Source organism: Poecilia mexicana, unplaced genomic scaffold (genome assembly GCF_051168715.1).
Source record: "Poecilia mexicana isolate PSO_F unplaced genomic scaffold, ASM5116871v1 scaffold_4, whole genome shotgun sequence".
Lineage (NCBI taxonomy): Eukaryota > Metazoa > Chordata > Actinopteri > Cyprinodontiformes > Poeciliidae > Poecilia > Poecilia mexicana.
Window position 1 is genome coordinate 9,750,696 of NW_028263373.1, and position 18,160 is coordinate 9,768,855.

An 18,160-nucleotide genomic window follows, 5' to 3' on the forward strand; every position below is an offset into this window, starting at 1 on the left:
TATGATGTCATTGATTGCATCGCCAGATTCAACCCAATGAAGGGTTTTCTATTTTTCTACATTTTATTTCTTCACTGTAAAGTAACCTTTTGAACTGTACTGTATGAAGTGTTTTACTTTGAAGCAATTTAGTTGTGCAGACAAGATTGTAAATGAGATTAGTATTTTTTTTTATTTAGATTGTATTCTTCATTAAACTTATTCTCCAATGGTGCAGACTGATTAGGTTGAGTTCTGAGTAAAACCAGTAAGATTTTTGGCAACTGGGAGCTTAAAATGGCAGAAATGAGGATGGCATTAAATAAAATACACCAAGAAGAAATTCAAAATATCCTCCGATACCTTCCTTGACACTTGTACTACGTTAGTTCTTAAATTTTTCAATCATGCACTTAATTGTTCTGTGTTAGATCTTCAAAACTTGGGATGTTGCTTTAATACAAGCCGAGACGGTTAAGCTTGTATTAAACATATCAGCTTTATTCCTGACTGCTGCGTTTCTCTTCATGACTTTGTTCTGTGATGAACCTCTGCATTCATCACAGAACAGCTGCAGTCATGGGTGAATCTATTGACAAATTGCTGGTAAACTGCACTGCATTTCACTTAGGCCTATCAGAGTAAAATAGGCTGAATGCAAATTGTGTCCATGCCTAAAATCCATTTATGGTTTTCTTTCATCTCGCAGACAAAAATATTTCACTATAAACACAATAGTAAAATTATTAAATAGACATGGACATGAAAAATTCATCAAAAAAAAAAAAAAGACAATAGAGCTGACAGTAATGCTCAAATGCAATGCTTGTCTGAATAAAAGCACATTCAGCTGCTTTTTAAATATGATAATGTTTATGGAGTGAATAAAAAGAGGAAATGTGACAAAATGTGAAAAGGTTTAAGAGGTAGAAATGCTCCTTCCGGGGCTCCGTGTTGTTGATAAAGTCAAATCCTTTTGGTATTCTAGATTGTTGTCCACTAGACGCTGACCGCCCTGCAAACACAGAAGGTGTTGGCAGTCCTTCAGCTGGTGCTAACAAATTGAATAAAGGGGAGCCAAAGGTCACCGAGATCAAAGCAAGATTGCCTCGTCACAGCACCGGCGCCCAGACTCCAAACTCCAGACCTCGACTGCCACTGTCCTGCAGCTTTCGGATGCGTCCCTGCTACAATGCATCTTTATCAAATTAATGGTTAATGAGAAGGCTTGTTTAAAACTTGCCAACATACCAGGGAGGTAATTCATCCTTTGGAGCAGGGATGCATCCAAAAGTTGCAGGACAGTGGCATTTATGGGCTGGAGTTCCACCGATCTGGAACATGAAGGTGTTTTTACACACTTCTGACAGCTGCACAGTTTGCTGGTTGTGGAAGTTGAGTAGTTGCTAGCTCTACTTATGAGAACAGGACCTTAAAGGCTCTTGGGTTGGGCAAGAAAGTGAGAAAGATGTGACGTCTCTCAAACCTTTCAGACTGTCATATTTGATGGGATTTAAAGCAGCGCTAAGGGTTTCGGAATAAATGCCATGCCGCATTATCTTCATGGGTGAGTAAGGTTGATTTTGATTTCCTCCAAAAACTTGACATCATTAAGGACAGCCTGCCCTGAGGTGACAGCTGTCCACCTGGTAACACGTCTTCTTCAGCTTCCTGTGTCAGCGCTTGCATTATCATAATTCGCATAATGTCTTCACACTTTTCTTCGCTTCTGAAAACTTTGAGACCCATCACTATCCAGTGCCTCAAAGTGTGCAACGAACGGAGGGGCTGCTTGTGTCTGCTTTACTTTTCATGCCTCCTTTTCCTGCTCCACTTCTCTGAAGGTGATGGATGCTCTTGAAATCCGCAGGGACAGCCAGTCATTTGGCCCTCAGGTAAAGTGAATCACCCTGCATGACTGTGCTTAGGGGCCGGGGAGTGTTACGATTAGAAAGTAAGCGGTATGGCAGTGAGTTTGGGCCGTGTTCGTGGCGGACGTTTCAGGGTCGCATTGTCATGCAGCACGTAAAGCAGCCTGCAGGTCACACTGTGGGCCGGGGAGCAGCCGGCGACTGCCGCTATCCATTTGAGGTGACAATACGCCGATGTCACAAAGTCCTGGCTGTGAATCTGCGGCGCTGCGCCTCTAGGTGTGCATTTGTTGGTGTCAGGAAGGTTTTACAGCCATCTGCACTCCATCAACTCTGGTGCTGCTCACATAGATCAGGTAAGAGGTCCAAAAATATAACCGTGTAGCGTCACAAGGAAGTGCTGTTTGTTGTTTATCCAATGCTTCGCAAAAGTATTTCTAGCACTTTGTACTTACTGGGATGTTGCAACTGCTAACTTTACTGGATTTTAGGAGGATTTTATGCGAGACGTCTACAGAGTAGTGCATAATTAGGAAAGGGAAAGAAAACAAATTTTTACAATTAAAAATCTGGAGGAAAAAAAAAGTAAACCAATTTGACATTCAGTGCAACCAATTTCTTTCAGAAGCCACCTAATTTAGGAATACAATCCACCTGTGTGTGACACAGCTGTTAGGTTTCTTGTTCTTATGGCACATCCGCAAACTACTGGCAGGTTTGACGATGAGAGCAGAAAACAAAGAAGCAGCCGAGAAGTTCACAGCAACTCTGCAGGAGCCGCAGAGATCTACAATTCATGTGGAGAAAAAAATAAAATAAAAAAACTGACAAGTCCTCCAGCTCGCAAATCTGATCTTAAAAGCACTGCTAAAAATAAAAAAAAAATAAAAAATTAAGTCTTGTTTGCCACAAACATGTGAAAGAAGGGGATCTGACCAGGTGATACAAAGAAAAGCATCATGTTGTGATGGAAACTGATCCAAGGCAAAAATAAATTGAACTAAATAAAGACAAATCAGTAGAACCTGTGAAAATGTTGGAGGAAAACTTGAAAAGAATAAATTATTCAGCAGAACAACAAGCATGAACCCAATGCCAGCAATGTAATATATTAGTAGACATTATGAGTTAGAAGTTTTTAAAGTCCAGACTGAAATCCAACTCACCAAAAAAGGAGAGAGGAGAGGAAAAGATTTGCAAAGCTTGTGGAGAGATTACCTAAAACACTCGGAGCTGTAACTGCAGGACTGAGCGAATACAACAGCAGGAGACTCCTCAAATTTTTATTTGTAAAAAGAAAATATCTTTTCAGCCACATCTCCTTTGGCTTTCACTTCACATTAATACAAAATTTGGGGTATAAATACTTTAGCAAGGCACAGTAACCGCAAATGTCACCCTGCATCTGAATTGATCATCTCAACGAATCCCTGTGCACCGTCTCATCCTCTGCCAGTCTTATTTTTCCCCCTTTGCTGCAGCACATTTAGAACAATTGTTGTTCCTCACATGTATTGTTTTCAAAGTGAAAAATAAAGCTTTGAGCTTTAAAAGATGGTCTCCAGCTGACTACAAACACAAAAGATGGAGGTTGATGCTCTCCACCACTGCCTCTGCTGAGCAGGCTACCCTTCAAACGTTCAGACAGCCATGAGAAACCCCAGAGACCATCAGTTCCTCCTCTGTATCCTGCTCTCACTGCAGCTGCTCCTCTATAATACACACAAGGCATTTATTTCATACCAATGTCCTCTTAGTATGCCTCCCTTTTTCACCCAAGCATCTGGAGGTGAAATAGATCTCAGAGGGGGATAGAAAACAGGAAGCCACAAAGTACGGTTAAAGCAGGCTCAAAGGCTTCCAGGAATTAATTGAAAGCAGCTGGATCTTGATGTTTACCAAATTACTGCTTATTTTTTGCCATATTATGAGTCATTCAGAAATGCACGGTGTAGACAAATTAACGTGAACCCCTGCAGAACAGCTGTGCAGTCAAATTAAATGAAACTGGAAATGATGATTGTTTGCCGAGGATGTGAGCAGTGTTTGCTTTTCAGTTTCTCCTGCTACAAATGTGGCAAAAGAAGACAACCCATTTCCTTTTTGCACCATTAAGAGACAGGGTCATCCTTCTCTAGTTATTTCACATTAGCATATCTCAAACTCTTGTCATTTTAAGTTTGTTGCAGTCACAACTTTTGGCGTCAGCCATGTTTAATTAACACGTTTAACATTTAATTGTTCCTTCAGGTATAGGAACTTTGGTCAATGACCTTCTCCAAACCTGGGAAATCTAGTCAAGTGACCGAGGTTCAAGCCACTGACCTGAATAAGGATCCACATTTACTCACCAGGTCTCAACCATTAATTGCATCTACCTTACAAGTGTTTTGAAATTTCAGAGAAAAATAACTGAAATTTATTTCCGTTATTAGTCATGCGAGGTCTGCTAAATACTACTGGATCCATGTTAGTCAGATAAGAGTTTTTGGCAACACTCGGGTCAATTTGGCATGAAAAAAAAAAGGAAGCAACTTTTGCCCATTGTTAAGTACTGTAGATGTGGACCAGTTTCTCCAAACACCTAGAACATGAAACGTGTTCTAGCTGCATTCCAGTTGTCAAAATCTGGACCACCCTCTGAAGTCTAATTTCTCCCTGGAAGCAACTTTGACTAACCCAGTTACAACCTGCAAGGCTCACTTTACACCTCAGGAGTAAGATGGAGTGTCGCTACAAGACAACGGAGCCCCGTCTAAAAATGTTACCTACAACTAGTTTTAGGAAAGTAAAGCTTAAAATGTTTGAGGTGCTGCAAACAGTGCTTGGGCAGCACCATGAGCTACTAGAGCATCATTACCTCAGGTGTGATTAAAATCCAGCTTGGAGTTGAATGGACCTCAGCATAAGACCGTGTGTAGTGCAAGTGCTGATAACCGGGTCGCTTGGGTTTAACAGCTTTAAGAGGCCTTTCAGTGACATTCCCCCTCCCATAAGTATAGCATGCTTCACAGGAGGTTTTACTCTGCAGGCAGCAGAAAAGGTTGACACTAGACAAAAAAGGACCACATGATTGGACCCTCGCTCTACAGATAAATATGGGCAGTTTTCACATTTTGCAAGCTGTGTTGCTAAACTTTGAGCCGTTTCACTTTAGTGAAGCTTGATCTAGTTGAGGCACATGGCTTTAGATAAGAGGGAACAAAAATAAATCTTAGACTCTTGTAAGAACACATCACATTTGTAACGGTACCTCAGCATGAATCTTTGAAAACACAATGCTGCCATCTAGTGGTAAAGAGTCCACAATGTTAGAGCAAAATAAAGTTTTATTGAATTACCAAATATATAAACATACAAAAAAATCACAGCATATGAAAAAATTAAACAGCTGTAGACCCCTCAGAAGGCACAGCAACATCCTGTAAATAAAGCAGACAGATGAAGTACACTCCTTACATGATGTCGCTCAATGAGACTGCAAGTCATCTCACCGTGTTCACGTCCTCGATAACGACACTCCTCCCTGAAATATCAAGATTACTTTCTGTATCGTCTGAGGCGAATTCCTCACTGTCCGTCTCTTCTGTGGTGGTCTGAGAAAGACAAAACCCTTCAGGGTCAACATATCAGACATCTACAAATAGCTGAATAACTTTAGAGTTGTGGCCGTTTATTTAGAGGCATTAGATTTCAGCTAGTCAAGAACACCAGCTAATGTAGGTGTCCAATTGTGGTAGTCAACTAGTGTCTGGCTTTTCTGTGTTCAACTCATATTAAAGGACTCATTTCTACAAAAGTCAGACTGCAATTATCCAATCACGTTGGATCAGCAACACATGCACAAGGCGACACCAATACCAACTGGCCTGACATGTCAATTAATGAAAGCTCAAACAAACCTCGTAGTCGGGATCATTTGAGTAGTCATCATCTGGAAGTTCCTTAGAAAGCGCAATCACCCAGGATGGCTCCTCATCGTAGTCGTCGTCAAGCTCATCTATTTTTCTCTTGCTGCCTTTTCCAAATGGTTTAGTAGGAGAAACGCTGACGTCTGTTTAGAGAAAATGCAGAACCAGCTACAATAATCCATAACGTCACAGGTAGATGAAGCTCCACTCATGAATATACTGGTTGAGTAAAGTAACTATTTGAAGCTCATTTGCCTTCTAGAAAAATGCAAGTAAACTAGTCATTGCATGAGATTAAAGTAGCTTTTCCAGCAAGATGCCCCTTTCAGACAGATTCAACTATACACATTTCATACATGCAAACTGAAAAAAATAAATTCTACCAATTATAACAAGCTTTATATTGTACAGGTAATGAATGGGTGGACTCATCAGTGCAGGATAGAGCCATAAGCCCTAGCTGGTCAATACTAGAGTGAAGTTAAAATTGTAATGAAACTATATAGAGCCACTAGTTGAGAACACAGTGTAAGCCAAGGTTCTTGGACTTAATTTAAATTTCTTTCCTAGATAAACTCGGCATTTCATGTGAACACTTCGAAGCTAAAGATGACTTTTAAAAGCATGAAAACTGCAATCTCCAAGAACAGATTGGTTCTACACCAGGGGTCTTCAACATGCAGCTTTGGTCAAATAAAGTGTAAACAAATAAATTCCAACTTCAGCACAGCATTTAACATAGGTTATATCTTCAAAGAGTTTGTCATTTACATAAAAAAAACATTTTATTCTTAATTTTAAAGCCTATGCAGAATTTTGACATGCTGAGGAGGTAGTTGGGAGTAAAAACTCAATTAAAACTGGCAGGTCTGGAGCCGGACGTCCATGTTTTAACGTGAAAACAAAATGGGCTACTTACCTGGGGACAACGAACGCCCAATGCTGCGGGACACCGGGTAGCCCAGGGCGGCCTGCGCCCAGCAGGGCAGGATGCGCAGCAGCAGCCGGGTGAACCGGGAGAGGCGCTTATGGCCAGTGAGGCTGTGACGTGCCGGGCTGGAAGCCACGGAGCAGGAGAGGCTTTTCAGCTGAGGCGCCCACACAATTCCGCGGAAGACCCTTGCCTGGAGTCGTGCACAGAGTTAGTCCACGCCTGAGGAACCTTCCCTCCTTGTTGGTTTTGAAACAAAAACTTACAACGATGCTGAAAGGCCAGAGGAGGCCGCGCACAACAGAGCGAAACACGCCGTCTCTCCTCACCACTTTGCCCTACAGGTGGAGACACAGACGGGGAGACGCGCCGAACAAACGGACTGATCACAGACACATGGCCGGCCGCGGCGTGTTTCAGAGTTTACCCTCACCTCAGAGTTCTCAGGCTGCGCCACAGCGTCCCCGGAGGCTTCACAAGACATGGTGCTGCGGGACAAAGCCTGGACCTGCCGGGTCTGCAGCGGGGGAGAGACGCTCATGAATATCACTGAGAGTTTTTGGGGCCTGACATGTATTTTTCTGTTACGTCGATGTGGCCAATGAGCACCGACAAACGCACCTGGTGTAATCAGGACAAACCAACAATAGACACGTCCAGCTAATTAACGCAGAATGCGGAATGTGGGCCAAGTGTGCGGAACCTTCATGTTTTCTGTTTTGTCATTTAAAGGAAAACAGCATTAAGACACACAATGTTTAGCAAATGATTGGATAATATTTTTTTTCAGTCAATTAATTAACAGATACTCCGAAAAAAAAAAAAAAAAAAAAAAACACATTTGCCAAAAAATAAATATATACATATGGACAAAAAAGGCAAAAAGTGGAACTTTTTAAAGGGTTTCCACCCTTTCACATCTGGTTTAGAACTACAACAGCATTTCAGATAAGAAACATTTTGCTGACAGTCAAACATCACAGCTGTATTGCTCAACTAAGAGCATCTATTTAGTATTGCAGTGTACAAACATATAAAAGGAAGTGATGTAGACATATAGATTAGGTAAGGATATTTTACAAAGATTTTGCAACTGCTGTTCATGTGGTTTGTGTCACATTGAATGAACAACAGATACACATTTACATCTATTTCCACCCAAACGCCAACTTATATTTTAGCAAAACACCCATAAAGTAGTTTAATTTATTCCTCTGCACTTGGAAACAATATTTTTAAAAAGCCATACATTCTTCTGTGTGGGACTATTTGGTTTCTATCAAAATAACACATTTTTTCAACTCCACTTGAGTAATCCCTCATTGATAATGAAATCTAGCCCTGAAACATTTCTATCGTAACAAAAGTGTTGTGGTCTAATATCGGATCACTGCTTCGGGGCTCGAGAGGCAGACAGATGCTGTTCCTGCTCTTGTTGCTGCTTTGCATTTGAAGAGCTTTGAGAAACAAGTCCTTAACCGTGCTTCCATACGAGTGCGGCTCTCTAATTGGTAACCATTTCCGGGTGGAGTTTCTGTCACGTCTCCGTATCCTTTTATGCGTTTGAAGAAAAAAAACCAAACAGGTGCAACTAGATGAATATAAGAGCCTCCTGTTGCCCCGCCTTTTGTCAAGCTACAATCAAACCTGCGCAGCGGCAGTGGAAGACCCTTACAAAATGGATAAGCAACCAGTGATGAGAACATTCAGTTTTGGTGCTATATGCAGTGGGAGCAAAGCTTCGGGTGATCTCTCCACAACCAGGAGGCACAGCGGCAGCAGTGCGGGGATCCGGGCCCTGCTGTGGGCCACCGGCAGCGCAAAGTCCTTTGGATGCTCCACAGACTCACAAACAAGCCGAGAAAACATCTTCGCCAACATCCTGACACCTGATAGCATCCCACAGTTTACCATACCAAGTCTGTCAGTACAGACCAGTTTACGGTCACTGGACAAGGAGGCAGAGGACAATGAAGCAGAGTCAGAGGGAGAATTAAGGAGCAGTGGGGCTAACGTCTCTTCATCTTCATCCTCCTCCTGCTCCAGTTTGCTGCTGTCAGGCCGCAAAGCTGAGCGGTGTCTTTCAGACCCTTTAGCCAAGAGGAGATCTTTCCGTCAGCAGGACGTACCATTTCCTCCCTCCAACAAAAGCACCCTTTACTGCCTGGACCCGACGAGTAAGGCCGCCCTGTCCCTGCCCCACCTCACCAAGGTCACCACACCGTACGGCTTTGTGACTTTAAGCCAGAGCCCACAGATGGCGAGTGAGGAGGCGCTGCTCTGTCAGGCCGGATTGCACCGCCTACACAGCGACAACAAGGCTTCTAGTGCCGTTTGTGCTTCAGGATCCAACGAGGCGGTCGTCAAAGGGGACTGTTCCCACCTGTTAGGAGTCAAGAAGAAGCCGTCCAAAGACTTTCCTGTTTCCCAGGGCGGAGAGAGTTCGCTAAGAGGAGAGCCGCACGCTTCCCCATCCGCCTCAAGTTCTGCTTCCTCTACGCCGAAGCCACCAGATAAGCTAAAACGACGCTTCTACCACATCATAAAGAAACATTTAATGTAGCACACTGACAAAAGAAGTTTGACTTTCAATGTCATTTGTGTCAACTGTGTAAGCTGGTTAAAAGTATGCACTTGATTATAATATGTGTCGTTTCCTGCAGCTGTAAAATGTAAAAACCTGCATGAATAATTGAGTCTGACAAACATTTCTGGTCCAATTGAGTCCAAATTTCAAATAGTTTAATTCACTAAGAGATAATCCTCTATTGTGATCATCCTTCATCAATGTACCGGTGCCACTGGCTCTGAAACACGCCCTCAGCATGATGCATCCATCACCGTGCTTGTGAGTTTGTATGGAGTTCTTTATATCATGTTCACACTTTCAAATATTCTCCAGTTTTTGTTGTTGTTGTTGGTTTTTTATTACATATTTATTCTGAACATATCAATTTACTTTCAAGAGTGAATGAATGTTTGGGTTAAAAAAAAAATTGTGCGTAAATACAAGTGAGTGCTCCAGAAAGGACAACTATCGAAAAACACTCATCCGAATTGGTGTTGAAATGGGGAAATTAGGCTGACATTAACTATAAAATGCTCTCCCCAAACCTTTGGTCTTAGGAAAATGTGTCGACTATGTTTGAATTTCAAGAATTGTGGTTGAATATCCTTCCAAAGAAAAAAAAAATGCCAAGAGCGCGTTGCTGGCTACAAAAACAAGTTTCAAGCAGCAACAAACACTTTTAGTTTCTCTGTGTTTTTCTACGGGACATTTGACCAAGTATTAGTAAGAATGTATGTGTATATTTGAGTCTGTATATTTAATTTTGACCCCAATGAACAGGAGAAAATTCACTGTAAATTCAACTCGATTCTTGTTTTGTAAATTCATTGATGATATATGTTGCATAATTATTTCACACCTGTAAAATAATGGTTCGAATGCATCATTAAAAAGAAAGAAAGAAATCAAAATGGTAGAACGCTGTATAAATCTGATTGGATTTATAGTTTGACGCCCTGATGGGCCAATCTTCAGGCTACCTGCTTCAGTTTGTATCAATGTTTCCACAGTCCCGCTTCAGCGATGTGTTCAGAGAAACCAGACCTGCCCCTCTCACGGCTGAAGAGGTTCGCTGAAGAGGGTCTTAATGTTGGTCACTCGATGCGTCCATCTGCCACCCACTCACCGAAATGTGGAGGATAAATCGCACTGTGACGCAAACGGCGATGGAGCTGCTCCTTCAAACACGAATTTAAATTTATAATCTCGCTACTATGCGGTTTGTTTATTTGCATGACGTAAAAGGTTTCTCCTGAGTGCTTCTGGGTAATCAAGGGTTTCGGCTTTAATGAAATTCAGCCTCTAAAGCGTTTACAAAAGCAGGAGCAGGCAGTGAGGAATGAATGGGAGACAAAATAATGGATGTTTAATTTCTGAGAGCCTTCTAGTAATCAGGAAGAGAAAATTCAGAAAACAGATTCAGTATGCAGCCCAAACAAATACAGAGCCTCTAGAAATCCACAATAAAGCAGCGTCTGTGAGCCCATTAATATTCACACCTCTGGTCGAGTTAAATCTAAACGTGTTTTTCACTCAGCCAGGAAATTTGTTTCTAGGAAATGAGACAGGCATCGCTCAAACGACAAGAAAAACAATATAAAATAAGTTAAAAAAAACAAGTGTTTCAATACATTTTCTTAAAAAAGTAATTTAAAAAAGGATTTTTGCTCATGCAAATAGCAACTGAAAATGTATTTATTCATTAGTTACATTTTATTTTTGGTGATGAACCCCAAATCTTAGAGATTGGAAGCATCTCCTTGAGCTTCAACCACAAGTTTTCTATTTGGACTTTTGAGTTTATTAATATTTATTTTATGTGTAAAACTTTTCCCTTCCAAAGAAATGAAGTCTTTCTTTAGTTTATTTTAGTATGTGCCAAATACTATGGATCCACCGTGCAAGGGATGAAATTATGACTTTTTTTTTTTTTACACTTTTTCACATTATTGCAGCAGCAAAGTAAACTACTATGCAAGAAGGACCATTAAAAAGAGACACTGCTGTGCAATAAAGGCATGCATGAAATAAGGTAGCTGAGAATATCAGAGGCAACTGAAATTTCACATTTTTCTTTGATTGTATAAACAAGTGAGAAAAAAAAACAGTAAGAATACTTAAGCAGAAAGACATCTGCTTTAACTTTAACTTTGCACACTGCTTTTGTGCACAAATGATTTCCAGACAGAGAGAAGGAACCATCATCTAGTCATAATATATATGACATCAGCATCAAGTACTAGAATCTGATCATGTTTTACTCCAGAGGAGGAGGACAGAAATAACACCACGACTAGTGTGTTCAGTGGAAACAGGAATCGGTCATACTCTCCCAGGATTCCGGTCAGTCAGAACAATGCAGTGTAATTCCTGTTGAGTAAAGCAGGTGACTGAGAGCGATTCTCAGATTTGTGAACTCCGTCTTTGTTTCTGCTCTCATATGGAAGTGAAAATTCAAATGAAAATGAATCATGGGAATGTTATCTCTTCTTTTTTTTTTTAACAAGGGAGATTTAAATACCAACATTTTGATATTGTTTTAGTCTTAAAAACCACAACTGTCTTTTTTTAATGCGACTCCTAATGCAGGAGTGTAAACAGATGTTGGTCTTCTTGTTTTCTCTTAGAAACTGATGACAGATATGCAAAAAAAAGTAACAATAAGCTATTATTCAATTTTATTGTAGTTATTTACCGATTTAAGGTATTTAGAAAACACATCTGGCTAAGAAATAGAAAAAAAACTCATTCTATTCATATTTCTGTAAGCAGACACTTAAATGTGAAACCACCATGTGGCTGTCGTGACATTAGATGGCGCTGTCTCTTCCGTACACCTTGTTCTCAGAGAGCAATGCAGCAGGTTTGGCTCTGTTAAATCACCATTTAGACTCAGACATGATTAATAATTAGGCTACATGTCATTGCAAATTCTCACACCACACTGGTGCTGACCTGTCACCAGGCAACACGTCAGTTTGCTGTGAGATGAGGATGATGATGATGATAAAGGATGAGAGACATTCAGGGGAGATATGTTACCCAGTGCTTGTTCTCACTTTCCAGGATGTGCTGTCACATGCTATTATGGCTTAAATACAGTGAGATTAAAATGATTTAAATTTCATAGGTAGGCTGGCTGGCTAGATTATTATTAATGTTTTAGAAAATTAACATCCTTGTTATCTTTCCAACTGATAGCCTGTTTCATTTGTGTTTCAGTCCACATGGACACTTGTCTCTGCATTTGATGTAACTGGATTATTTAGAGACAAGTCAAGGTTAATAGAAGAAAAAAAGTGCCTCCTAAAGTCTAGATATATGATAGGCACCTGCTAAGAAATGAAAACAAAAAGAAAAAAATTTTTTTTTGTTTCTCTAACCAGATATTTTATATTTCTATTATCTCAAATAGGAAAAGAGTAACTGAATTAAAACATTTTCAAAAAAAAAAAAAAAAAGGCTCATATTTTAATATCATATTTTGTCTTTCAAAATAACCAATGTTTATCCACAATCACACTGGGACATGAGAATAGCTGCAACCTGAGAACTTAATATAGCTTCGCTGTTGTAACTCAAATAACTCCTTCGCTCAGTTTTGAGAGGACGACATAGCAAAAGTGGTGCAAAGATGTTTTATGTGATGCTGACAGGATACAGGTGTCATCTCATCTGTTAGGATGTCTTCACATGGCCTCTAAATCAGCTCTTTGTTCTGCTCTGTTTATTAGAGGCTGTTGCATGGCTTGATTGTGGTTTTCTGGGCGATCGCCCATTACCGATGTGGTGCCACTGGTGCCTTGCAGCAAGGAAGTCGTAGGTTTGAATATCTGTTTGCCTCTATAATGCCCTGTGATGGTCTCCTACTGGGGAGAGGCACCAAAAAGCCCCCAGGCTGGGATTCAAGGCAACAGTGCTACAAACTGCACCTGCATGCAGTCCTAGTTTAATACGTGATCAGTAGAAAAAGGTCATAGAAGCATATGAAGTTGATGCAAAAGCCTGCAAAACTAGTTCTGTAACGTCACATGAGCTTAGGATGAAACACCGGCGAGCTGCACCTGGGAAAAACAGACAGAAACGAGCGCAACGTGAAGGCGCTCTGTTGTAACTGCTCTTCCTCCTTCTGCCGGCGTTGAGGTTAGCTCAGAGAGCAGCTTTGCCCTCAGTACAGAGACAACTCTTCCGGTGCCAACCTCAAGCTCTGACGGAAACTGGTCGCAGTAAGACGTCTGCCGAGCAACACCTTTTAAAGACGAGTCACTTTGAAATACGCAACCATTCAGATGAAGTAGTAGGAAGCTGAAACTGAGCCAGACAGGAAGTCTTTAAAAGAGACGGTGAGTTGGCCTCCTGAGCTTCTAGTGCGCTAGAAGTCAGAGGAGGGAGATGCTGCTGAGGTGAGGGGAAAGGATTGAGGTGTTAAAGCTTAAGTTCCCGATGGCGTCTGCTTCTGGTAGCAGAGTGAAGGATCAGCCTCCAATACTGCCTGTCAAACAACACAGGTAAGGCCAAAGTACTTATCAGACTCTCATTAATAAGATTTTCTTTGAAAAAATGAAAAATGAAAAAAAAAAAATTATTTTACAATAGTTATATTTTCACAGATCATTTGTCATTGTATGTTCAAGTATTTTTGCAGTGCATGTTCTTACTTGTAGGGGGAAAAAAATACAATATTCTGCAAAAATCAGACTATTTCTGCAGAGGACGGTTCTGCAGATATGCACGCTTTAATGGGGGAACTATTCTGTGCATGCCTTCAGACGTTCCAGTGTGGAGTCAGACTCTGTTTTCAGCCCCGCTGGGTTTCAGCATCCCAGCTTTGCATTCAACGGAGACGTCTTCTCTGAGCCCACCGACTGTCATGCAGCCCAGTGTCCCATCCACCAGCGCTACGGTAGGACTGCTTGCAACTCGTCATTTTGTGCAGGATTTAAATTCTGCGCTGAACTGGCGGCTGGTGTTGATTAGGGGAACAAATGGGAGGAGTAGTTCACTCCTCTCCTCAGTTCGTCTTTCAGTTCGTGAGAACTAGAGAGAGGAAGTATACCACTATGTGACTTTTACTTTGAGCAAATTCCAAGTGAGCTTCAGAGTAGAATAACTTCGCGGGAAATTCGGGTCATCCAGCTGTCATAATAATAAAACCCCAGATAAGTTAAAATATGAGGTGAAACATACAAATAATAAAAATACTGTATTAAGTTCAAACTGAAAATATTAGTGCTCATTTATTAAATTGAGGTAATAAAATACTTAGCAAAGAGAGAAAAAAACTAGTCAGTGGTAATTTTTTTTTGCATTTTTACCAAAGAGCTTCCTGTGTTTTAAGTCCTAAAATAGAAATAGTCTTTTCTGAAACAAGGCCATGTTAGGTAAATAGGTGCCTTACATTCTAGACAAATGTGTTATATACTTTATTTTAGAGCATATAAAGTTCTAAAATAAATGAATTTTTATTAAACCGTCCAAAAATATACTAAAAATGAAACCTTTTAATTGGTCACATTTATTCAGGGGTGGACAAAAGTTAAGAAACTATTGTGTTTAACATAATCACTTTTGTTTCTATTACCCACACAAAATACTACTAATAAATGACAAGTTACTTTACGTTTCAAGCTGTCTTTTAAACTTGAATCTATATATTATTTAGTTCTTCACTGGTACAAATATTATATAACACAGAAGCTTATTCCCCATTCATTCTGCAAGGTGAGTGGGAAATAATCTCTGTTTCATTAAAGAAAAACTATCTATGTAGCAGCTTTTTGGTTGGGAGGCGTGACAGGGAAAAGATGTGTGTCAGATTAGAGTAAGATTAGGCTTTGCAGGAAAACAAACAAACAAACAAAAAAAAAAAGATGAATGGGAAATTGTCATCAAATGTCAATAACAACTCGTCCACACATATCGAACTACAGATGTCCACAAAGTTATGTGAAACACTGTGGACACACAGGAAAACACAGGGAAAAAGTTTTGACCACGTGAAGAAAGGAAGGAGCAAAAGGGCACAGAAAGAGATGAAAGCAGCTGAAGTACATTAATATTTAAAAGGATATCCTGCCACTTACTGCCTATTAAAAAGTGTCTCATTACCAAGGGTCTGACAAGAAGCATCTCATTGTGAAACTAAAGGTCTGTGAAGACCTTTCCATCCTTATTGTTGCATAACATACTGACAGAATTGGTTAGAGATGAATATCTAAACCACTGAAGGCGTCAGCAACCCAGAAGTTGGGAAAATGTCATACAACCTGCGATTGTACAACTATTTTGAACATTTGCGACTCTTGAATCCAGCCTGTTTCCTCTTATATTTTTGTTTAGACCTAAGGTTCCTTCTCATTGTGCTCCCCAGATCCATTCAAACACGAGGTGAGATTCTTCTCCGATGACATGCCACCCCCTGTTCCAAAGAAGAAGCTGACCCGCACCCTCTCTCTTCCCGGCATTGATCCACCTGCGCACTGCTCCCTCTCTCCACTCTCTCCTCTGCAAAAACGTCCTCAGAACTTTGACAACCCCCTCTACATGACGGCACCGATACCCGACACTTTCATGCATGAGGAGATTCAAGACTTGAAACCAGCCAGAAGAAGCCCCACTCCCTTGCAGCCCCTGTCCCAGCTGACCTTTGATACCCCAGATGAACACCTAGCCTCCATCTTTGGGAGCTTTGAGGACCAGCGTGTTGTCTCAGGGAGGATTCAGCATCGTCAGCTGCTCTTCCTTCGAAGGATGGCTAAGAGTGTTGAGGAGCGCAGCATCCTGACGGTGACAGAAAGGGATTGCGACTCATATGAGCCTCAGGATTTCCTGCTGTGTGAGGGCAGCAAGCCAAAGAAGATCGGAGACAAGACCTACTATAGCCTCCAGAGCCCAAAGTTCCCCGGGAGGGTGCTTGGTTTGAGGGTAATATTGCACATCTCTTATTTCATATGTAGTCTTTTATGATTTGATATTTTTCATGGCAAGTTAGGTCTGAAATACAAACCACATTGTTAAAAACAATCTTGATCTTTATCAGCATTTGCAAATGTTCTACTCATTGTGGTGCCAACATAACTTCCTTTCAACAGCTACACCACCTGCAGCTACAGACCTCTTTTTTTGTCACATTTATCACAGAATTGCAAAACACTTTGATGCAACGAGTGCATTTTGTTCCCGTTATTTGTTGTGTAGGCATGCAAAGGGACGAAGAACGCTCCTTCGACTCGTAACAAAGAAAACCTGCACGCGAATGTGCAAGATGTCATCGCTTATTTTCAACCAAGCATCGATAAGGAAAGCAAAACCAACGCAACGCAAGACCTTCCCACCGCTGGAGCGTCAGACTGCAGGGATCCTGATCCGCCAGACGGAGGCAGCGATGAGAAAGCGTCCTGTTGTCTCGGCATGACGGTTCACTCTCTCCTTCAGAGAGGACACTGTGTGAGCGTGGAACGTGATCTGCCGCACGCCACCCTGGAGGACTTTGTTCAGGACAGCTGCTTGGTGCAGCCCAGCGACTGTCAGAATTACAACAGACAGGTGTGTGTTCTGGTGCTGCAGGTCTTAATGGGCTTACACCACCTGCACAGCAGCAGTGCTGCTGCAGCTGAGCTCAGACCCAAAGAGATCCTTCTGGTCTGGCCCGGCAGGCAGAGATGTAAAGGGGGAGAGGTGCTGGAACGGGATGGTCAAGTAGGTTGGGTGCAGGAGTTGTGGAGGAAATATGGCTGTCCTCGTGTGCTAGTGACGCCACAGTCTGCTGCTTCGGCCCCTCAGGCTCTGACCTCCATTAAATGCCAAATAGTAGCCCTAATTCACTTCTGCCTGCGTCCTCAGGAAACCCACAAAGACCCTACTCTGTCTGTATACCGAACGGGACTTCTTCATTTGTCCTCTCTGCTTCAGAGCGAGAACGGTCCCCAGATGACGGACATAATAGCCATGCTGCAGGTGCTCCTGTGGGGGCCCCGGGTCTCCTTATCTGGCCACGGAGGCTCCTCGTCGGTCACGGCTGTGCAGAACTGGCTGACCGTCAAGCGAGCCCTGCTGGTGATGAAGCTGGCAGAGGTGGGACTGATCCAGGATCAGCCTGGTGTGGACTGGGAGGACTGCATTTGTCTGCAGTATCTGCCATTTACCGATTCTGAAACTGTAATGGGTGCGGCTATGCAGCTTTCCAACATCCTGAGCTGAGTTGATAAAGATATATTTTTAGAATCCATCAGGTGCAGAGGACAAAAGACTTTCAGAGAGGTTCATCCTTCCTTTAGCTCCTCTGTTCAGATTGATGTAAACTGGTCTGATAAAATTTTTAACTAGTTAAAATAAATATCAAAGAGATGAGATCCTTGACTGAGCAAGCCTGTTAGTGATCTCATGCATTTAATATCTAATTTGCATCTATTCTCATCAATAAATCAACAGAAATGCTGCTTTATCTCCCTGAATGTAGCCGCAGGACGAAGTCAGCTTTTCAGTGAATTATAACAGAAATGCTGGTCATCTATTCAGTGCTGCCCAGACGTTTACATACATTCTTTTTTATTTCAATTATGCATTTGAACCTTGTATATATATTTTTTTAAACACAGGGTAATATTGTAATACAGATCTAAAAAACAAAGTGTATGATGAATACATTTAAATTAATGTTTCATCTAAATTACACAGGGTGGAACACATGCACACGTCTCCACAAACTATGTAAAGCAAACACTTTTTGTAACCATCAAGCTGCTTGTATAATTCTGGCTGAAAATTTTGACATTGTGATAAACGGTATGTTCGCCTCAGCCTGAGAAGACGCATGTTCATTACTGCTCCTCGCTTTCAAATCAAAGCACAATGTACCTGCTGTCAAGCATGACATGAAACATATGAGGACTACCTTGAA

General features: G+C 41.5%; 3 protein-coding genes across 4 annotated transcripts; 2 read left to right on the forward strand and 1 right to left on the reverse strand.

Annotated features, from left to right (window-relative positions):
• Positions 1-5,161: 5,161 nt before the first annotated feature.
• Positions 5,162-8,623, reverse strand: org (oogenesis-related gene). 2 transcript variants are annotated; one of them, XM_088004913.1, is made up of 7 exons: positions 7,314-8,623; positions 7,126-7,209; positions 6,959-7,030; positions 6,681-6,885; positions 5,753-5,904; positions 5,345-5,446; positions 5,162-5,272 (listed from the first exon to the last, which is right to left on the reverse strand). In XM_088004913.1, the coding sequence occupies exons 2-7, from the start codon at positions 7,174-7,176 to the stop codon at positions 5,234-5,236; spliced, it is 621 nt and encodes a 206-aa protein (XP_087861039.1). In that variant the 5' UTR covers positions 7,177-7,209; positions 7,314-8,623; the 3' UTR covers positions 5,162-5,233. The 2 variants fall into 2 exon arrangements, with proteins under 2 accessions (XP_087861039.1, XP_014830450.1); XM_014974964.2 differs by lacking the exon at positions 7,314-8,623 and having other exon boundaries at positions 7,126-7,264.
• On the forward strand, positions 8,371-10,139 carry LOC148159925 (uncharacterized). Its single transcript, XM_088005247.1, has one exon. It carries the CDS (start codon positions 8,371-8,373, stop codon positions 9,253-9,255), a length of 885 nt encoding a protein of 294 aa, XP_087861373.1. The 3' UTR covers positions 9,256-10,139.
• A 3,299-nt stretch (positions 10,140-13,438) lies between these two features.
• Positions 13,439-18,059, forward strand: peak3 (PEAK family member 3). The gene is made up of 4 exons (XM_014974972.2): positions 13,439-13,769; positions 14,031-14,164; positions 15,632-16,185; positions 16,459-18,059. Exons 1-4 carry the CDS (start codon positions 13,705-13,707, stop codon positions 17,458-17,460), a joined length of 1,755 nt encoding a protein of 584 aa, XP_014830458.2. The 5' UTR covers positions 13,439-13,704; the 3' UTR covers positions 17,461-18,059.
• Positions 18,060-18,160: the final 101 nt, after the last annotated feature.